General features: G+C 40.4%; 3 protein-coding genes across 3 annotated transcripts; 1 reads left to right on the plus strand and 2 right to left on the minus strand.

Annotated features, from left to right (window-relative positions):
- Window positions 1-2,730: 2,730 nt before the first annotated feature.
- wdr83os (WD repeat domain 83 opposite strand) lies at window positions 2,731-6,925 on the minus strand. The gene is made up of 4 exons (XM_054604848.1): window positions 6,754-6,925; window positions 6,299-6,404; window positions 4,992-5,089; window positions 2,731-3,152 (listed from the first exon to the last, which is right to left on the minus strand). The coding sequence occupies exons 1-4, from the start codon at window positions 6,801-6,803 to the stop codon at window positions 3,086-3,088; spliced, it is 321 nt and encodes a 106-aa protein (XP_054460823.1). The 5' UTR covers window positions 6,804-6,925; the 3' UTR covers window positions 2,731-3,085.
- Window positions 6,926-8,299: 1,374 nt separating this feature from the next.
- On the plus strand, window positions 8,300-13,950 carry wdr83 (WD repeat domain containing 83). Its single transcript, XM_054604838.1, has 10 exons — window positions 8,300-8,506; window positions 9,165-9,277; window positions 10,133-10,253; window positions 10,384-10,489; window positions 10,628-10,676; window positions 10,976-11,102; window positions 11,850-11,917; window positions 12,031-12,139; window positions 12,710-12,824; window positions 13,360-13,950. The coding sequence occupies exons 2-10, from the start codon at window positions 9,175-9,177 to the stop codon at window positions 13,513-13,515; spliced, it is 954 nt and encodes a 317-aa protein (XP_054460813.1). The 5' UTR covers window positions 8,300-8,506; window positions 9,165-9,174; the 3' UTR covers window positions 13,516-13,950.
- A 6,686-nt stretch (window positions 13,951-20,636) lies between these two features.
- Window positions 20,637-22,563, minus strand: gtf3aa (general transcription factor IIIAa). Its single transcript, XM_054604156.1, has one exon. It carries the CDS (start codon window positions 22,458-22,460, stop codon window positions 21,366-21,368), a length of 1,095 nt encoding a protein of 364 aa, XP_054460131.1. The 5' UTR covers window positions 22,461-22,563; the 3' UTR covers window positions 20,637-21,365.
- Window positions 22,564-22,585: the final 22 nt, after the last annotated feature.

Consider the following 22,585-nt stretch of genomic DNA (forward strand, 5'->3'; position numbering starts at 1 on the left):
ACACATCTTTAATGATGTTGTAGGTGGAAGGACAACGCCTGAAGGTCAAACCCTGAATTTTTTAAAGGAAATAAAAACCTTTTTTTTTTTTTTTTTTTTTTATAAACCTTGCTTTTAATTTGGAGTAATGTTATTGCCTGTTTAAATCATTATTATTTTATGTAGTTCTTTTTTTATATATTTTTTTTTATAAAAAAATACCCCTCAGCCTGAATTCTGAAACTTTTTAAGCGTCTTAAAAAAAAGAGTCTAAATGAGATGATTAAACTTCAGCACTAGAACACTCGTCCTCCTTTAGCTTAGTGACGCGAAGTCATGTGACATAGTGGAGTTCATTTATAACCTCACGTTAGTTAGTTTAAGATTATATTGCTGAACAATACGTGTAAATATCATGTAATGATTATCAGTAATCCAAAAGTCAAATGGAAAATCCCATTAGCTTTTTGTTAAAGGACCCAGTGTGGTTTTAACTTCTTTGTTGGACAAAAAAAACCACATCCTCCCTTCGTGTGACATGGTGAATATATTTCAGGGGACCAATGTGTAACAAAGCAGAAGAAAACAAAATGCATTCATTTATTTATATGAAATTACTCAACCAAAGGCACGAGGAAGTAAGGTACCTAACAAAGTAAAGGAATTTTGCAAACCAAGTTCTAAATATGTGGCTTTATTGGTTGATTTCTTTACTTTTCGTGGCATGCACATGACCCGCCCAACCCTCATGGGTCTATCAGACACCACAGAAACAGCTGCTGTGGTCAAACATTTCATTACATCACACGTTATGTCACTGATCGGCCCTGAAACTAAATATTCTGCCCACTCTTCACAGGCCTGGGAAATAACATCCGGGACAAAAGAAAAGCTTATTTTCCTAAAGCACAACTCAAGTTTTTTTCATATTCATGTAGCCAGAAGAATGTTGGATTCACATTGTGGGAAAAAAGCAGATTCTTGTGATGGGATGTGGACCTGTAAAGGGGGGTCATGTGGGGCCTCTGGAGGCTCTTTAAACTTTAAACCAGCTGTCATCATATTAAAGAAATGAATAATATAACTGATAATGATATTCCTGATGCCTTTCACCCAACCGTTTAATGTCAAAAACATCATTCTAGTGTAGTTTGACTGCCTTTCACCCGTAGACTGACTCCATCAGTGGAGGCCACAGAGTCTGGACTGGCGTTGTTCCCTCTCGACTCATTAGAGACGCACTCGTTCGTGACGCCGCTGCTCCATCTAGTGTTCGATAGTCCAGTCTGCTCTCACCGGGCGGACTCAGCAGAGCACGAGTGTGTGGAGATTAGATTTAATTAAAATCGCCTTCCGGCACGTCACCCTGCTGAACTTAAAAACCTACGTTCAGCAAACTGTGACAGGTTTTAATATCCAAATCACGCAGCTCGACGATCAACGCGAGCGATAACCGCTGACTCCAATTCAATATCCTCCGCTCGGGATAGCCATCGACAACAAATGCAGCGTTTTGTTTGAGGTGGAAGTGGTTTTTTTTTTTTTAATGCAACAATGGGAAACAGGGAGTTGTTTAAAGGGCTCCCCTAAAAAAAACAAAAACAACAAAAGAAAGTGAGTTAGCAGCAGTGTGAGTCAGGAGAAAATCAGGAGAAAATCCACCAGAGCTTGCTGAAAGTACAGAAGTGTAGCTGTGTGTCGCTGCAGCAGAGCACGACGTGAGTTATGTGACAATAAATCAGTCTCACATCCAGCTGACACACACACACACACACACACACACACACACACACACACACACACACACACACACACACACACACACACACACACACACAGTTCAATGCTGAGTGAGTCTGCATGTGTTGTGGAGGAGAAACCTTCATTGGACGAGGGGCCTGAGGAGGATTGACCCACGCTGTAACCACAGACTGTTTCTAAGAAGTGGACATAGTCATCGTGACATCACAGGTAGCCCCGCCCCTAAAGCATCCCCTGCTTTATGGTCTGTTTGACTCTAAATGGAGCATCATTTACTAAATGAACATCATGCTGTATTGAAGAAGACTTGAAACTAGAGATTGAGACCATAAACTCATGTTTACAATGTTTACTGAGGGAATAAATCAAGAGAGAAGTAGAGTCATTTTCTCATAGACTTCTATACAACCAGAGGAGTCGCCCCCTGATGGACAGGAGAGAGAATGCAGGTTTTAAGACACTTAACGCATTTGCGTCAACGTTGCCTCCTGACTGTAACTCTTCGATGTAAATTTACCGTGAAATTCTAACAGTGATCTACTGTATATTGTGAATGCAATGCATTCTGGGAATCATAACGCTTGCTCCTATTATCGCACTCGATCTCCTTTCAAAATAATTTAGTTACGTTTACTGCTGATGAACAGGATAAGTGGAAGGCTGTTAATGAATGAAACAGATGAGGATGTTTTCATGAGGTTGTAGCCTTCTTTTGTTGTACTCTCATATTTAATCACAATTTCCTGATTATGGGAGAAAAAAAAGGATTGTTTTAAGAATTGAGGATGGAATAAAATTAAATAATCCAGCGATGTGGTGTCATACTAAAATGTAATGTTTACATTACTGTTGATATGCAAACTGACCAAAAAGAAAACTTCAAAAATAGCACTTCATATCAAAAAGATTGCAGACCTCTGCTAGTAAATAATAAGTATGAATGTGAAGAGAGCACGGCTTTAACATATTAAATAAATGACAGCAAGCAGATCCTTTTAAAATCAAACAACTTTATTTATGACGTCCTGCAACAGAATTTTGAAGTTTTTCCGTCAACAAACAAACTTAGAAAAGGTTAAAAAGGTGACGGACATGAGAAGGCAGATAAAGTCCCCTCCATGTCTCCGCCCTGACGTAGTGTCCTCTTTACTGTCCTTCTCTCCTGGTCATCTGTCTCCTCCCTCCTTCTCTTCCTGTCACGTTATATCTCTCTTTCCGTCTCTGTTTCTACTCAACGATGGCCGGGGGTGGGGGGGGGTAGATGGGCGGGGTCAATCGGCTGTTTTTCGTCACCAACGGCAGATAACACGATTTCACGTTCCGTACTGCTCTTTGGCCCCGGCGGTTACCATGGCGGCGACATTGGCTGAGGGTTCTGCAGGTATGACATCACGACGGCGGAGATGGACAGCCTGCAGACGGAAACCGGAGAACGGGTCAAGAGTGTGTGAGTGTAGTTTTAAAGTCAAACTGAAACAGTGTTTTCACGACGTCAAAGCTTAATTTAACGACTTTCCTGTTCAGAACTATGTTATAATAAAAGAGTAAAGGATAAGGAGTATGATTTATTCAGAGACATATTTCAAAGGCTGAATAAGATAAGATAAGATCATCCTTTATTGGTCCCAGTCCTCAGTACTACAGCAGCAGAGAGGATAGTGCAAACAAGAGACATAGTAAAAGTGATTACACAGTAAAGAATTATAAATAAGTTAAAAAGTTAAAATCCAAAATAACTAAAAGTACTATATATACACAAACAAAATCATGATTGTATTGCACAGATTTATATATATGCGTGGTCTACTGGGAGCAGAGACGGTTGTGCAATATGGAGAATTATAGAAAAATCCCATTAAAAGGTCTGACACCTTTATTATTATATTCCTTTATTGATCCCCATGGGGGAAATTCGAGTGTTGCAGCAGCTCAACTACACAGACACAGACAATAAATACACATACTATACAACAAAATAAAGAAAAAGCCTGAAATGAAGGTGGAGACTAACCGTTCTGTGTGTTGCTACCTTTGTGGTTTTCTCTCCTGTTTGCATTCGTTTCGGTCCATGAGCACCTTTGCTTTTGCAACTTATTAAAAAAAACGACTTCTTGCTTATTGCCTACGAAGCAAAAACACCACTGCAGGTATTCATTTTCAACGAGATATATTTCGCTGACAAGTTTGGCATATTACGAATCAGTGAGCACAGATCTGATCAGCGCCGACATAAACCGCTTTAGTTCCCTCCTGTGTAGTCGCTCACCTTTCTTTAATAACACAGGGACTCTTACTTCATATCTTTGCCATCTACAGATGTCCTAAAACTGGCCTTGAACCAGCTTTCCACGCTCACGACTCCGGTGCATCGAGTTCATCGTCTGACATTACCCCGCCGAGCCAAACATTTGGCGTTACTACCCGACGAGTGCATCAGGCTCGTCTTTAATACAACCTCATCTAGATGATGGACCAGATGGGGGGGGGGGGGGTTCTCCTGGACAGGTGCCCTACTGTAGTACTCCTTCTTAATGCAAATGGTAATGTAGCGGCCACCGGAGGTCACACGGTTAAAAGCTTTTGAACATTAGAGTTGGCTCATCTGAAGTCTCGGAGGCAGACGGGAGCGAGTCTAACCTCCAGATACAAAGCCGAGCGACTCAAAGGGTTTCACCAGAGAACTGACTGAGGATCGGGGAACATCCCCAATGACTGAGGCTGCAGAGTTTGTCCAAGAAAGTTAATTAAAATATATTTTTTAATATACAATATACTAACAAAACAAAATAATCAAATCAATGTGATTCAATGCGTTCCATTACTATGTTTTACATACAAAAGTATTCACAAATGAATCAATTTAATAACTAAACTTGTTTATTTTTAAATAGTTTGCTTTTGAATTAATGAGGACATTTTGTAAAAAAGAAAATATATATATAGATATATAATATATATAATATTGTGATGTTATAATGTCTCCAAGATGGATTCTGATGAAAGTCAATACAGTATAAAATTAAATTATATCCCAATTATAGATTAGACTAAATAAGAGGGAAATTCAAAGTGTCTTCATCAAGAAAGCTGGACTCGCAAATTTTGATATTTCCCATGGACTCTACGGTGGAAACCCTCTCAGAACAACAATGCAGGTGAACAGCAGCGTCGTTTGCGGTGTCGGAGCACAAGGAGGACACACCCACGTTTAGTACGACCTGCATCACTAAGGCACGCCGGCGTTTACTCACATGAAGCTGCTCATCATCTGTTTGGTGTCCTCCGAGCTTCTGGAGTTTGCGAAGCTGATGAAGGAGCAGTAGACTGCGATCCAGGCGCACCACTTCAGCTGGAAAACACACGAAGGTTACAAAAGGTGAGATTTACTTTGAAGATAGACAAACCCTTAGTAGACAAACGGACAACAGCAGAGTTAATGATAAACATCACAGAATCAATGACGACATGATGACCTTCAACTCAAGGTCGTATCCTTTGGAAACTGCCTGTATCCCGGCCAGTAAACAAAGACAGAACTCCGAAGATGAAGCTCCTCTGTAGTCAAGTTTATTTATATGGAACGTTTTTAAAAAAAACAGCTGAAGTTGACAAAAGCGCAAGTTAAAAGCAGCAACATAACAAAAGAACGCTATGGAAAAAATACAAGAAAATATAATATGATATGTGCACAAGTCTGAAACAGAAAACTTGAATGAGCAATTTATTATTTGAGAGCAACCGAAGGCCAGTGGAAATAAGAATATCTTGTGTTTCCTGCGCTGACAGAAAACCCCCCAAAATCTGTCAGTGCTATCGGCAGAAAAAGTTATAAATAAAACAGTAAATAATTCATACTATTAGTTAAAAATAATAATAATATTTTAAAATATTTTACACCAATTAGAAAAAACTGTTATTTGTTGATGAAAAGACAATCAATTAATCATTTTGTCAACTATTGGACTGTGAAGACACATGAGCCTGCTGCTGTTTTGTCTCGTGTATCCTTTGAGCTGAAAGTCAAAAGCTGAACTTCATCCTTTCATCTCAAAAAGGTGAGTTCACCTTTAATCTTCTAAATGGAACGAATGGGCCGGACCAAAGTCTAACAATCAGAGGTGACACCCATTTAGCGTGGACACAGAGACAAGGTAGAGATGAGAGGTTTAGTGTGTGTGTGTGTGTGTGTGTGAGTGAGTGAGTGAGTGAGTGAGTGAGTGAGTGAGTGAGTGAGTGAGTGAGTGAGTGAGTGTGTGTATGTATGTATATGTGTGTGTGTGTGTATGTGTGTTTGTGAGTGTGAGAGAGAGAGTGAGTGTATGTATGCATGTGTGCGTGTAGGTGTGTGTGTGTATGTATATATGTATGTGTGTGTGTAGGTGTGTGTGCGTGTGTGTGTGTGTGTGTGTGTATGTGTGTGTGTGTGTATATGTATGTGTATGTATGTATGTATGTGTGTGTGTATATGTGTGTATATGTATATGTGTATGTATGTGTGTGTGTGTGTGTGTGTGTGTGTGTGTGTGTGTGTGTGTGTGTGTGTGTGTGTGTGGGTCACCTTCAGCATCAGTCCACACATGCTGAAGATCATGCCGAGCAGGTTCATGTAGTCCGGCGTGGGGTCCTCCAGGGTGGGATTACTGTCTGTGCTGGGGGCTTTGTACCTGCAACAGAGAGAAAACACACACATCAACCAAACAGCTGATCACACTGATAGATCACATGACTCCAATGCATGCTGGTTGAACACATCTCACTCCCAAAGCATGCTGGGTAATCCTCTCCTGACAGGTGGAAACACATTATCATGCTATTATAGATGCATTCTGTACATTATGCATTCAGCATCACGTGTGCATCCTTTAATGAAACCAGTTAAACCAGTTAAGCCACTAATCCTTTGCAGAAACACATGTGTCAAAGGTTAGCCTCATTAGCTCTTAGCTAGCATGTAGCCTAATCCAAGCTACTTCCATTGATAAAAACGTCCTGTTCTCACGGTGACATCCTCACCTCAGGATCTTATTCTGTCTCCTAGGGTCTGCCATGTTGTTAAAAGACATAATGTGTCACAATTCCCTCCTCGGGTGCTTTTTATTTATATATAAATATAAACTCCTGTGAGCGAAAAACCAGCTGATGTGTTAAAGCAGAGAGAGGCTAGGCGTTCCAGGTAGTTTCAAAATAAAAGCTTTTAAGGAACATGTAGGCTCAGATGTAACGGGATTTGGGGTTGTGAGCTTTTACTTTGACAGGACTGGTTTGATCCCAGAGTGCATTGCGCGTAGTCGCAGACATGACGACGTGCAATAGTTGGTTGTGAGTGAGAAAGACCGGACCTGGTATTTTCCTATGGACCGGACCGACAAAAACAAAATATATGTATATATACAGTATATAGTATATATAATATATATTATATATATATCATTCAATATATATATATAATATATAAATATATATATATATACATATTCTGGACACATTGTCATTCAACTATTTGTAGAATGTAAAATATAAAACATAATTTTGTTATATGTGTTCCTTCATAGTTTGGATGTCTTCAATATTAATCTACAATGTAGAAAACAAAAAAATAAAAATAAAGTAAAATCATTGAAGGAGAAGGTTTGTCCACCTTTTTCAACTACTTTGAAGAATATAAAATATAAAACATATTCTGGTTTGTTTATATATATGTTTATATATATATTATATATATCCTTCACAGTTTGGATGTATTCAATATTAATCTACAATGTATAAAAAAATAAAAATAAAGAAAAACCATTTGAATATATGATATATGGTATATATATATATATGAATATATATATTATATATATATATATATATATATATATATATATATATAATATATATATGAATAATATATATATATGAATATATATATATATATATAATATATATATATATGAATATATATATATTCATATATATATATATATATATATATATATATATATATATATATATTAATATATATATATTAATATATATATATTCATATATATATATATATTCATATATATATTCATATATATATATATTATATATATATTCATATATATATTATATATATATATATATATATATATATATATATATATAATATATATATATATTCTTATATATATATGAATCAAAAATTACGTTTTATAAATATATAAAATAGAAATGTATCTTTAACATGAACTCTCTCTATATGAGAGTCTGCAGAAGAAGACTTTCTGCCAAAGATTCTCAAATAATGTCAGATCAAATGTCTAATTCGATGGCCAAAAAAAGAGTATTAAACAGTCCGCTTCTGTCGGTCCGGTCCATAGGATCTGATCCAGGTCCGGTCTTTCTCCGTCACAACCAACTATGACGAAAATATTCTACGCATGCGCGGAACCGATCTGGCAGCTGGAACGGACCCTTCACTAGGGTCTAGTCATATCCGGTTAGTTTCAAAATAAAAGCGTTGATTAACAAATTGGCAAAGATTAAACTGGATTTGTGGTTTTGAACTTTTACTTTGACGGGACTATTTTGATCCCAGCATGCATTGCGCGTAGTCGCAAACATGCTGGGTAAAATTAATGGAGGAAGCTGTTAATGGTCACAAACACGGGATAAACTTCTTATATACAGAGTTATTATAAGAGATACTGCACATATAATATCAACATGGTATTCTCCTGAAATGTAACTCTTTTAAACAGTTAAATACGGAAGCAAAACGGGGAAAACTACTGTTACTGTGAGTATAAAGTGTCATAATAATCCACTGTTAATGAAAGTAACCAGGTTAACATGTTGTAACATAACCTCCTGCAACTCCATTAGTTTATTTAGTAATGTGCATTAAAATACTTTAAAGTGCATTCATTTCCACGTGGCAATAAACAACAACAATAATAATAATAATAACCTATAAAGCTATGTTTTTGCAGCAGGATTTACAGTGAATCCACATGTCATGTGTATAATTCATATGAATATATATATATATATTCATATGAATATATATATATGATATATATATATATATATATATGAATTATATATATATATTAATATATATATAATATATATCATATATGAATATATATGAATATATATATGAATATATATGATTCATATAATATATATATATATATATATATATATTCATATATTTATATTCATATGAATTATATATCATATATTTAAAGTGCATTCATTTCCACGTGGCAATAAACAATAATAATAATAACCTATAAAGCTATGTTTGTGCAGCAGTATTTACAGTGAATCCACATGTCATTGTGATCAGCTGATCCACATGTCATTGTGATCAGCTGATCCACATGTCATGTGATCAGCTGGAGTTGGTCGTGTGGCTCACATGTTTTGTGGTGTTTTTATTTCCCACACAGGTGAGGAGTGATGTCGTTCCCTCAGCCCAAACCTCAGGCTCCTCAGCTCCCCCAACATCTGCTCAGGACCATCGACTGTCTGCAGGGAGCTGTGAGGGCCGTCCGCTTCAACGGTGACAGAGAGACGAACGACGTGTATCACCCTGATGACATGAGAAATCAGGGTTTAGGCTAATGCCCAAGATTTTTAAAAGCATGCTTAATATGTGTCTGTTACTCACTTTGGACCTTTAACTACTGAATCCTGCATGGACTCTGACGCACTAGCACTGATTCATATATTCATTCATAATCGTATTTACTTACATTTATATGTAATGATGGACAGAAAAAGAGACTATTTTATATTTTTAGTAAACAATCGAAAGCATGGAAACAAAGTGCAAAAGAAAACACATTATAAAAGACATTTAAAAACAGAAACTAAAGAGCCAAGAGGATAGAAAATAAAACACAAAGCTAAACAAATGAATAAGACAGGTATAAAATTCAAAAGTTACGGTGCATACTGGTAAATACATATTTATATTAATTCGACAGACTGTATATGTTCGCTCATTCAGAGGTCCAGTGGTGAATAGATAGTTTTTTAACTTTATTTTTATTTTCTTTATCTTTGTCTGGTTCTGTACTCAAGTCTATCAGGTTTATCTTTATCCTTATCTTATCTTATCAAATCCTAATCTTTATCTTATCATATCTTAACTTCACTTTAACTTAACTTTTACTTCACTTCCCTTTTTCTTAACTTAACCTTTACTTATCTTATCTTTTAATAGTCTGACAGTTATCCAATTCATTTAGCAGCACAAATACAGTGTGTCTATTATTATTGTGCTTATTTTATTTTGTCACAGCACACATCCTCCAGCACCCTGAGTGTGAACTCTCCGTGTGAGCCGTGAGTCCTCCGTGAAATGAACTGTATTAACTTAAATCTCGTGTCTCATGTCTCTCTGCTCGGTCAGCTGATGGGAACTACCTGCTGTCTTGTGGCAGTGACAAATCTCTGAAGCTGTGGAGTGTGAGCCGCGGCACACTGCTGAAGACGTACAGCGGCCATGGATACGAGGTCCTGGACGCCGACGGGTGAGAGAATTGAGTCGTGGCCTCCTCCGCCACGGTGTGTCGGGGAAGGCTGACTCGGCAACTTTGCAGCGTCGTACACAAGTTTAAGTTGTTAACACGTGTTTTGTTTCTCATTGGCTCCCTTCAACAGTTCCTATGACAACAGCATGCTGTGCTCCTGCAGCTCTGATAAGTCGTTGATCCTGTGGGACGTCGCCACGGGCCAGGTCACACGCAAACTCAGAGGTCACGCTGGGGTCAGTTCTGTATAACCCAATTCTGTCGTTTTATTTCTTTTTTTTTTCATGTCCTTTTAAAATGTTTTTTTAGTTTCACTTTGCTTTTGGTTTATTTGTTCTTTCTGTCAATGTTTTTAAAATCTCACTCCAACGCAGAGAGTCAACTGTGTCCAGTTCAACGAGGAGGCCACTGTCATCTTGTCTGGTGAGTCTTCATCCATGAAAAACACGTACTTCAGTATACATTGTGTGTTTGTTTGGATAGCTCAGTGTGTATTATGTGAAATATCTTGCCGCTTGAAAATCTAGTTGTTTTTATAAGTTTCTTGGTCTGTATTATTTATTTTGAATTCTAACAAACTCATCAACACGGATACTGTGATTACTCCATAAATGTGTATATTCATTTATTTGTGGTGTGTGTGTGTGTGTGTGTGTGTGTGTGTGTGTGTGTGTGTGTGTGTGTGTGTGTGTGTGTGTTCTGTGTGTTCTCTCCTCATCCAGGGTCCCTCGATGGGACGGTTCGGTGCTGGGACACCAGGTCCAGAAGGTTCGAGCCCATCCAGGTTCTAGACGAGGCGACGGACAGCGTCAGCAGCCTGAAGGTGGCACAGCACGAGCTGCTTACCGGGTCAGTGAAGTTAACATCGTTTTTACCATGAAAGACACTTGAAGTCACCTGCGTTTTTTCGAGTTGATCCTTAGATTATATTCATCACAAATCAGTCATAACTTGCATCTCCTGCTCATTCAGTTTGAATTTGTACTGAAAGCAAATTAAGAGACAATGAATCCACAGTTTATTGTTTCTTTACTTACCTTTACTGTATTTCACTGTTGCACAAAACAATAGGATGGTATTGTTAATACTTTATTTAAACATTTAAAAAAATAAGATGCATGTGAAAAAAATTAAATAATAATAATCAACACATAACGGTTAATGCACGTATTTAATGTAAGAAATAAATGAAGAAGAAACAGATGCTTTTCTAGTCCTACCTCACCTCAAAACTAATCAGTCAATACTCAGTCAATCACATAGACCTGAACTCCGCCCCACAACTAAACCACAACGTTCAACGTGTAAGAAGGAAAGACGAGAAAAGAAAACCAATAACAATACGAACATTTGCATTCTTAATATTTGCTTTCTTCATTTCTGTTACTCTAAAACGTTCAATACACAAATTGATATTCACATACTTTTAAGAATGGTGCAAACCTTGTTTTTAAATCCAATTTTCCTCCTAAGTTATAGCCCCCCTATCTGTCCAAGAACATTTTTTTCTTTTCATGTACATTCGTTATATCAATCTTAAATTCCACCAGATCCCTGAACGTCAAACTATGTGACATTTCTCTTCGGTGTGTTTAGGTCGGTGGACGGCAGAGTGAGGCGCTACGACCTCAGAATGGGGCAGCTGCACGTTGACTTCATCAGCAGTAAGTGATCTTTTTCACAAGATTTATTTTCAGCATTCATTAAAGCTAAATAACAGGTTTGTGTGTGTGTGTGTGTGTGTGTGTGTGTGTGTGTGTGTGTTTGCGTGTTGCAGGTCCCATCACATGTGTGTGTTTCAGTCAGGACGGTCAGTGCACCCTGAGCTCCAGTCTGGATTCAACGGTCAGACTGCTGGACAAGAGCACCGGGGAAATGCTGGGAGAGTGAGTGCTGTTCATCATGGCACATCTTATAGAATCCTCAATGTGTGGTATTTTAACTCTTGTTGTTCAAAAAGGAGAGAAGGAGTCTTAGAAACATTGGACCTCAGATTTTGGAATAAAACTTGTCCGTTTGTTTTGCTTCACAGCATCGGAAAACAGGGAAACGATCAGATAACATTTTCTGTTTCTTAGTGAAGCAACTCAAAGTGAAACAGAAAAACAAAGAAAGAAAACAAAGAAAGTTTCACATCCAACTGACAATCTTCTCTTGTAGCCTGTCGGCTTTGAGGTGGTGTTAAAAAATGCAGTTTTTGCCATATTTGTCTTTCTAAAACCACCAATACCTCATGACAAAGACGGCAACACCACCAAGAAAAAAACCTCAACAGCACTATGACACAGCTACAATCAAAAGTTCGACATTACCACGTTCACATTAGAATTTATTGATTGATTGTAGAAAGGAGTGTCTGTAATTTCGTCCACCCCCCTGCTCTGTTTGTCCGTGACGCAGCGTGCTGAACATGTATTGACAAAGTCTGTTCATGTTGTTTGTTTGTGTCTCTTCAGGTACACGGGACACAAGATGAAGGGCTATAAGCTGGACTGCTGCCTGTCCAGTAAAGACACCCACGTTCTGAGCTGCTCGGAGGACGGACACGTCTACTGCTGGGACCTGGTGGAGGTGAGTGGATTGTGCTTCTAACAGAATGTCTGTTTTTTGTGAATGGAGTCTTGTGGCGTTGAAGAGAGCTTAGATAACAGCTACCGTTCCCCCTACGCTTAAAACTGATATTGATTTTTTTTTTTAAGGTGTCTAAAATGCATCCACAGCAGTACATTACTTTGCTCCCCTGCTGGTTCTCCTGTCTGTTTCTCCAAACTCCATCTACTGTAGTAAAACACTGACTACGGAGAAGAAACTCACTTCAAAACATCCCAACTCTCCCTTTAAGTGGACAGAAACGCAAACAAAAGAGGGAGCTAGTTGGTATTCAGTGCAAACTTCCACCAATACAAAACAGGTGTCATGCTGAACAGCTCCCTGTAACCTCTGGGTTTCATCCCAGCAGCACATAAACACAGTCCGATTGTCTTAAAATCAATAAGTCCTCCAAAATTAGACATTCATCCACAACACTTTTGACAAATGTGATCTTACGTTATGTTAGAAACAGATGTACTGAAAGCTTCTGCTGTGTTTTTTTCCCGACCTCCAGGGATCTTTGTCCTTGAAGCTGCGGGTGGGGAAAGCCGTGGTCCAGTCGTTGTCCTTCCACCCGACGGAGACCTGCCTCCTCACCGCCATGGAGGGGCAGGTCCAGGTGTGGGGGGCGGAGCCAGAGGAGACGGAGGAGGACGAGATGGCCACATAGAGATGGTGAAAGTAGTGCCAAGATACATTCAACATTTTTTTTAACATACAGTCTGTAATCATCAGAACTTTAAAACCTCGTGGTGGCTGAAAACATCTTACTCCCACGTTTTGTTTTTGTTAACAAAGTCTTTTGGAAGAAATAGGAATAAATCACAAAGCATGTGGGCAGCTCAACTTGAATAAGATCCTAACTGGAGTTTATGTTCATTTGTAAATGGCAAAGGGAGAAAAAATATGTATTTAGTTCAGAAAAGTGCTAAATAGATACGCAGCAGCCGATCAGGTGCAGCCAGATTGTCTGTCTCTTTATGCAAAGATTTAGTTCTCTAGAGATGGAAGGAAATGCTGAACATACCAGCTGACACAGATGTACACATGCTCTGGATGTGAATCACATGTAAGCAAAACATATATTTTTGTACAAAACCCTTGAATAAACACGTTCTTGTATACATCGTGTTCATTTCTCTCTTTGCTGTAATGACACTCCCATCAACACTGATTAGTTCTGTACAAGTTTATCTTTATTAGGAACTGTACAAACGCACACAGAGATCAACACGTTACAAAATAAGTTAGTCGGCATGACAATAGAATGGCAACAAATAAATAAATAACTTATCTTACATAAATACATTTGTTTTTAAACTTAAGCTTGAGCGTCAACAAATAAGTCTGAATCGTTAAAGGAACTTCGCTCGGCTGCGTTTTATCCAAACCTCGAGTGCATCTGCAGCTTCGTACACATAATCCATAACTACTATTAATCCCACAAATTGCACTGAAGATTTAAAATAAATACACGTCAGCTTATTTACAAAAAAATTGTCAAGTAGCTTGTAGTAGAATCTGTTCAGTTCCACCCTTTTAGACCGCTTAATCAGAAAGATTCACAAAAGGGCATTCATATTTCATTTTTTTTTTTTAAAAAGGTCTTACATTAGATCCTATTTCTGACTCTTTAATTACGTATTTATTGCCAATGTCAGGTAAAAAAAACTCCCTTTTCTAGAATGCAGACTGTTCATGAAGTAAGAAAAGCAGCCGTATATTTTAGCTTGACTGCTGTTGGAGTCCTTTTTTAAAAGTTTGCAATACACCAAAAGTAATACAATTCTAAACCCTGTTGAGGCTCATCAGATCACAAGCTGAAGTCAAAACATTTAAATCAACAAAACATGATTCATGAGGTTTTTCTGCCAAAAGTGAAAGGGAACATAGCTTAAATTAGTTTCTTTGATATAAATAAGAAGAGTCGGGAATACAACTCTTAATTTAAAGATATTACAAACTTGTCCTCACAAACACATCATCCAACACAGCTGCAGCCGGCGGCCGACAGCTTCTCCACCTTGTGCCAGCGGTGCGAGTTGTCGAGGAAGGCCATGTCCTCGTGGTGGGTGGGCCTGCAGCAGGGCGCGTTGTGCCACAGCTCGCCGGGCGCCGGCTGCGGGAGCACGCCGCTCAGCAGCAGGTTGGTGAGGGTGAGGTCGTGGTTGGAGCGTACGTGGGGACACGTCCCGCCGCAGTACTTGAAGAGGACGGTCTCGTCCGAGTCGTAGCCCAGCCCGAGGTGCCGCACCTGCAGCAGGACGGAGCGCAGGCCGCACTGGGAGTCCAGGGCGGAGCGGCGGGACCGGGCCGGGATCGGGGCGACGGGATCTGGTGACGGTTCGACTCCAGAAGCTCCCGTTGGTCCGTCTCCGTCTCTATTGTCCTCATTTGTGGACGTGTGTGGAGATGCCGTCTCTTGTTTCTGATCTGGAGAAAGCAGAAAGAGTTAAATATACATCTGAGCTAAAAATGTAATAACTTCATAAGAGGCAGAAAATGAAGGATTATCAAGTCTAGACACACGATTTTAACTCACTGCCTCCAAAACAAGCAAAAAAACCAGATTTTTAACCAAAAAGGTCATAGGTCACCACCTTCCCCTTCAGCCACTACTCACCAATGAGCGACCTCAGCCAGCGGCCTTCTCCTCTTTGGATGCAAAACAGAACCAGGACCAGCTTCAACAGGGAACTCATCGCTGGAGTCTGCTCTTCGTCTTCGCGTCGGCACGTTTGTGTGTGTGTGTGTGTGTGTGTGCGTGCGTGTGTTTGAATGTCTGCGGACGTCTGCGGGTGCGAGTGATGCTCGAGATGCAGACGAGTCATAACCTCCAATATATATAGCCCTCGGAGATGGAGGGGTGGGGGTGCGCGAGGGGTTGAGATAGGGGTGAGACAGACACTAACCCGTTACTTGCCAACAGACTATCCACCTCACCTGGGAGCGTAGGAGGGCAGGCGGGCGTTTGACCCAGAATTTGTCCTGTTGAGATTATCTAATTGGTGTAAATCAACGATTCCACCCAGATGTTTTTCCAGAGGATGTTGGCCACTGGTAATATGGATTTTTCTGGTAGTTAAAGAAAAAACTGCTAAGGAGTGGACAGTGATGTCACATTGATGATGCTGAGAATTATGTGAGATTAATGAATCAGTAGATTAGACGGACACAGAAGCAGACAGCCAAGAGATACGTTCACAGACGGGACTTTATCAAGACATAAAACACTAAATGAATCCGTGTAGGAAATGTAAAAGGTTAAAGAAATCGGGATGAGTCACCGTGGAATGTCTTTAAACAGGCCCGTGTCGCTTCTCTTATCGTAGACGTAACCTCTTTGGAATCGATTTAAAGAGAAGCCCGCCCAAAAAAACTTTCTCTAAAAGGTTAAAACACCAAAAAAGAAAGGGAAGTCGGGTTATAATTAGAACACAACAGGGCCTGTTTCAGCAGACATTCCACCATGGGTGACTCGTCTTGAGCTGGTCCATAAATCGAGGGATTTCATCAGCGATGTGTGGCTGACATGTAGAATATGTAGAATATGCATTATGTAATGGTTATAGGGCCCGAGCAGGCAGGAGATGGAATTTTGGAGTTCGGGAGAAAGTGCATATTTGGACCCTGTTTCTGAGAGCCAGGTGCAGCTCAAACACCTCAGTGCACCTTTTATTAGCAGCTGATGGGATCGAAAATATGTACAGGACCTGGAATGTTTTGGTTTAAAATTGTATCCATCTGTCCCAACCATGGACGGTGTATAAGAAGTGGACGTAGTCACCGTTACGTCACCCATTGGTTTGTGGACTGCTGTAATGAAGCCTCGAGTTTGGCGATTTGGCCGTCGCCATCTTGGTTTCTTATTCCGCCAGTGAACAGAAGTCACCGTGTTTGGAATACGGAAGAGTGACGTAGAGACGCCGTATACGACTTCTGAGATTTTGACGTCGCCATCTTGGATTACGTCCGTCGCCATGTTGTCTTTTTTTGCCGACCGATAAACGGTTACAATATTTCGAAAGTGCAGGAGTGACGTAGACACATACGTCTCTGGTGTCGACCTGTCAATCCCAGTAAGCCCCGCCCTAAAGCATCCCCTGGTTTATGGTCTGTTTGACTCTATTTACTAAATGAACATCATGCTGTATTGAAGAAGACTTGAAACTAGAGATTGAGACCATAAACTCATGTTTACAATGTTTACTGAGGGAATAAATCAAGAGAGAAGTAGAGTCATTTTCTCATAGACTTCTATACAACCAGAGGAGTCGCCCCCTGGTGGTCAGTATTTGGTAGTTATGATCAGAACTTATTGGTTGGTTAAATATTCCCATGTGATGAAAGCGGAAAGTGACAATAAACCATAATTTCATGGCAATTTTCTTGATGCAGATGTTTTTGACTTCTAAGGTACAAATGGAAATAATTCTAACTATTAATTGAACTATTTTACCTGCTTGGATAATTCCCTCAATCAAAACAATACAATTACTTGTGTCAGTCGTCTTTGGCTTTTTAGCTTCCTGACTGACAAACAGAAAAAGACACATTAGTTGTAAAATCAGAACAAGAAAAGTCAAGTGAAACCCAAAAGCGAGTAAATAAAAGCTAAAGAATTGTAGAAAAGTATAGTGAAAAAATAGTAAATCAGGTAATGCATACTATAAAGTATAACCATAAATACTGTAATCAAAACAATGAATATTGTCTCTACTGCATTCTGTTCATGCCTGGCTCCTGGCTTCAGTTAGTTATATTTAGACATGAGTTGTGTGTCAAGTTTATTTATTATATTTAAACAGCCCCATATCTCATGTGTTATAGCCCTGTTGATATGAATTACAAAGGAATCATCCCTAAATCCTGAACAAATACTGAGCCAGCAAATTTACTGCCGGGAATTTCAATAATTCTTTCGAAGATAAAGTTTTTGAGACGGCACTAAATTAGACACTAAGAATGAAAAATGACAATGAGCTTTTCCTCGGTTATATAAAGTAGCCTGCTCGATACTTTTACCCAAAATACTTACAATTGGAAAAACCTATTTTCGAGACAAACAAATCGGATTTTATGAGATTCTTTTTCTTCTCACAGAGCCAAACATAAACGGTTAAGAGGCTTTTACAAGCTGACAAATATGGAAAACTGGATTATTGGACCTTTCCTCAGTAGCCCAGGGTTGCAGTAAACACAGTAAAGTGGAAGGGTCCTTGAGCAAGACATGGAACCGCACCTCGTTACTGCAGATACAGCCATTAAAGACCTTTGTTAACCTGCACAAGATCTCCGCTGTCCACAAGCAGGCAAAATCATTCTCACGGAGAACCTCTATTTTCCCGTGCACAAAAGGGCAAAGGGCCTGACACATTCCTTCCACCTCTCAAAAGAGACAGAAGGATGAAGGCCAAGCGAAGGTTGAAAGGAAAGAAGGAAAAGTGGAGGAGGTAGTGGGAGAAATACAGTGGAGATGGAGCAATCCCATTGGATTAGGGCCTAAAGAACCAGTCTGGAAATCAGGGTCGTCAGAGGACAGGAATGGAAATAACGTGGCATCAACCAAAAAAAATATTTTTACACAGTGGTAAACCAGGCCAGACCTGAAACCTGTCAGCTGCTGTTCCAGAACTGGATATCCATAAATTTGACAAATTGTTTATGCCAAAATCAAGTCCCGCGCCTCTAACCCGGACCGTTCATAGCGAAGCACTGTCCAGCTCAAACCAGGGTCCGACAATCACCCATCTCTGCTCCAGACTCTACTCAGTGGTTTCACATAAAATATAGGGAGGGAAAATAGAACCGAGGAAATAGATGTACATGAAGATTTATTTGATGAGAGTTAAAGCGAGGGCTGGTACTTTTATTAAATAACGCTTGTTTGTTATTTAAGTTGAAGTTTTCATTACATCCTGAAAGCAATGAATGAATCAAAAATGCTCTGGCAAAAACAGAAATCTGGTATCTGTGACTGTCAAAGGACTGTAATGAGTTCGTCCAATCACTTCATTTGAATGTAATCATTGGACGGCCTTGAGTTCGGCGATTTCGACGTTTTTAATTTTCCCAACCAATGAACAGAAGTGACCATATTTGGAATGTGGAGGAGCGACGTAGAGACGCCGTATACGTCTCTGGTGTCGACCTGTCAATCACAGTAAGCCCCGCCCTAAAGCATCCCCTGCTTTATGGTCTGTTTGACTCTAAATGGAGCATCATTTACTAAATGAACATCATGCTGTATTGAAGAAGACTTGAAACTAGAGATTGAGACCATAAACTCATGTTTACAATGTTTACTGAGGGAATAAATCAAGAGAGAAGTAGAGTCATTTTCTCATAGACTTCTATACAGCCAGAGGAGTCGCCCCCTGCTGGACAGGAGAGGGAATGCAAGTTTTAAGTCACTTCTTCAGTAGCTTCACTCTGCAGAACTGGAGATTGCCCCAATGTATTATTATGCCGATAATTATGCTAATTTATAATTCTTATATAAATGTAATAATGATAAAAAATGTTTAATAAAATAAATTTAGCCAATCTATTTGGCGACCCTGATAAAATGACCGCTCTATTGTACGCTTGCTGGTTTCTCAAGATTACTAACCCTAATTATACTGGCGCTGTATGTGAAAAACATTTTATTCTTAAAGTCCAAATATAATAAAACATAATAACTAAAGCTTATCACAGAAAACCAGGTTTGTTGCAAAATCTCAGTCCAAAGTGATGACTTTTTAACTGTTGACAGATTAGAACACATTGATTACTGCGCTTTAGCGAGATCTGAGCATTTCTTCAGCATGGAATCGGTCATGTAGAAAAAGCCCTAAAAAGAGGAAACGATCACAGGACACCTTGTATCGTATCATATCGTATGAATACTAATTGGATGAGGTCTTCTGTGCATTATTCCCTGAGGAGCTGGTCAGACAGTCAGCCCATGTAGGGCTCGTCTGAGACGCTCGGGGCAGGAATGTAGGGGAGCAGCTTTCCTGTAAACGGGAAATATTCAGAGGGGGATTTAGCGTCGGAATCTCAAACTCGCACGGAGCTTCTCATGTTTACGCCGTAAATCTGTTTGGTCAGAGCCGAGATGCTCCGCCGTGTGTCATCGAGGCACGAGGATCTGAATCTGACACACACACACACACACAATCCCCTCCTTTAGGGTTGTGCAAGTTGGTGACGACCGCTGCAGAATCCTGGACCACGATGACATAAAAAGAGAGACCAAGTGACCATAAGTATGTGGACACCAAAGTAAAGCTTCTTTCCCATGGGCGTCCCTCTCATGAACATTTAATCATTCATCTTCTGTCAGGAACAAATCCATGTGCAATAACCCGGTAACTTTAAATTCCATTTTTTTTTCCATATTTACTCAATGCACTTTTATCTACATTTCATTGTCGTCGTTTTTTGTGTTTTATGTTCATATATATATACACTTTTGCATTTTATATTTCGCATGTACAAAATAGTTAAATGTTTATCCTTTTTCCTTCTTTGATCTCCTTGTTTCTTTTGTTTATTTGTCTGTTTCTGTGTACCAGTGAGTGGAAGAAACCGGAGTCAAATTCCTTGTATGCATACGCATATTTTTAGTGTATTCCAATATATTGTTTATATCGTGTATTCTAAAGATATATAACTCTAGTGTTGATATGTATATTTACTGTGTGTTCACTGTTACTGTGTTTAACCTGCTGCTTTAACACAATACTTTCACAATTTGTGAATTAAAAAAAACAACCTGATTTGTTCAGAATCAGAAGCAGTTTATAGCAAAGTACGTCACACATAGAAGGGATTTGGCTCGGTGATCTATTGGTGCGTAACAGGAAACAACAAAGAGAGTGCAAGTATAAGACATGATATAAAAATAGAAATATGAAAATGTACAATAAAATATGGTAACAAATACACAAATAACAGTATGCTAAAACAAGTAAACAATTGTGTATATAATAAAAGGATACTGTGTCCATGGATCAACACAATAATGTCACGCAAAACATCGCAACAAACTGTGCTGTATCAATGTTTTCCCACCATTATGGATTTTAAAGAGTAAATACTATTGAGACACAAAATATATTTTACAGGTTTATTTAAACAAAAACTGTTTTGTTTTTTTAATACAAAATGGTCTTTTTTAACTTCACAATATGGACAAAATATATTTTTTTAGTAAATATAAATATAAAGATTTAAAGGCTCCAGAAACCAAAAAAAAAAGAAACACTTGACAACAACCAGAAGGACGGAAAAAACAGGATTTGGTTCCAGAACCAAACTGTCTTTTAGCTTCATTCAGGATTCATTTCCGGAAAGACCACGAATACAAATAAATCTTAATAAATGTTCGGTTCCAGCCTCAAAGCAAACCGTCCTGAGTAAGGAACCGTTAGATGGTATTTAACAGCGGTGGACTACAACCGAGACAAGACCTCTTAAGTGCTCTCATCAAGTGTCCTCATAATCCTGGTGTGGCTGCATTCCATTTCTCTTCTACACCGTCAGAGGTGCGTTCAGGGCCTCGGTGAGTCCACGCGTGTCCACAGCAGGACCGCACAGCAGCGACGTGTCCTGCAGGAGGGAGACCAGCTCGACGGGACCCGGAGGACCCGTCGTCGTCTTCTTCTGCACTTCAGAGTCGTCGTTTGGCGTTTCCTGCTGCTTCCGCCGCTTTTCGGACGCCGCTTTCTTCGTTTCGCCGAACCCGCTCAACCTGGAGGCCAGCGACCTCTTGGCTTTGGGCTTCTTGAGCTTCTTCTTCTCGGGGTCGTGGGCGACGCCGTGGCGCTGGAGACTCTGCCTCATGGCGAAGGTCTTCCCGCAGCCCGCGTGGGGGCAGGCGAAGGGCCTCAGCTCCTCGTGGAAGGAGCCCACGTGGCTCTGCAGGTTGAAGAGCGTGGTGAACGACCGGCCGCAGTCTTCTCGGGGACACTTGAGCACCACGCGGGTCTCGGCGTGGACGCGTTGGTGCTGCTGCAGGAACCACGAGTCCCTGAACACCTTGTCGCACTGCTCGCACTTCAAACTGAGCCGGTGCCGCTCCTTCCTGTGCTTCAGCAGCTCCGTCCAGGTCTTCCCCGTGAAGCCGCAGGCCTCGTCCTCCGTGCACGGGTAACCCCTGTGCACCTTCTGGTGGCGCCTCAGCTTGCTGGGGACGGAGAACCTCATCCCGCAGCCTTCGTGGGTGCACGGGTACGAGGCCACCTGTGCGTGGCTCTCGCACACGTGTGCCTTCAGCTGCTTGTTCTTCCTGAACTCCAGCCTGCAGCCCTGGAAGGTGCACTTGTATTTCTTCTGCTCGCTCCCGTGGGCGCGACCCACATGCCTGGCCCGGTTGGCGTTGGTGCTGAAGGCCTCCTCACATCCGGGCTCCGTGCACGGGAACGGCCTGTCCCCGCTGTGCGTGAGTGCGTGTCTGCTCAGGTGGTACGCGCTGCAGAAAGACTTCACGCAGCCGGCGCGCGTGCACGAGAAGGGTTTCGCTCCCGTGTGCTTGCACAGGTGCGCGTCCAGCTTCCACTGCTTGTTGTAGGCCGCCGGGCAGCCGCTGACCGAGCAGATGAACCGTTTCGGCCGCTGCGTCGCCATCTCTGCGGCGTTCGCTCCCAAAGTGCCGCAGATTAAAGACAACTCTTCTCTTTATCACCCCTCCGACACGTTTCCCGTTCCGACACCGGGTTTTCCCACAATCCTCCGCGACACGACGCTACTTC

The sequence above is a fragment of the Anoplopoma fimbria genome, chromosome 9 (genome assembly GCF_027596085.1).
Source record: "Anoplopoma fimbria isolate UVic2021 breed Golden Eagle Sablefish chromosome 9, Afim_UVic_2022, whole genome shotgun sequence".
Classification (NCBI taxonomy): Eukaryota; Metazoa; Chordata; class Actinopteri; order Perciformes; family Anoplopomatidae; genus Anoplopoma; species Anoplopoma fimbria.

Excerpts from the sequence above, each read along its gene's own strand:
- wdr83os (XM_054604848.1), bottom strand. The coding sequence starts at position 6,803 with ATGTCTTTTAACAACATGGCAGACCCTAGGAGACAGAATAAGATCCTG. Across the intron at positions 5,090-6,298 it reads TGTGTGGACTGATGCTGAAG|CTGAAGTGGTGCGCCTGGAT; the intron begins GTGACCCACACA and ends TGTGTTTTCCAG. Across the intron at positions 3,153-4,991 it reads CAGATGATGAGCAGCTTCAT|GCTGTCCATCTCCGCCGTCG; the intron begins GTGAGTAAACGC and ends TTCCGTCTGCAG.
- wdr83 (XM_054604838.1), top strand. The coding sequence starts at position 9,175 with ATGTCGTTCCCTCAGCCCAAACCTCAGGCTCCTCAGCTCCCCCAACAT. Across the intron at positions 10,677-10,975 it reads GGCCACTGTCATCTTGTCTG|GGTCCCTCGATGGGACGGTT; the intron begins GTGAGTCTTCAT and ends CTCCTCATCCAG. Across the intron at positions 12,140-12,709 it reads ACCGGGGAAATGCTGGGAGA|GTACACGGGACACAAGATGA; the intron begins GTGAGTGCTGTT and ends GTGTCTCTTCAG.
- gtf3aa (XM_054604156.1), bottom strand. The coding sequence starts at position 22,460 with ATGGCGACGCAGCGGCCGAAACGGTTCATCTGCTCGGTCAGCGGCTGC.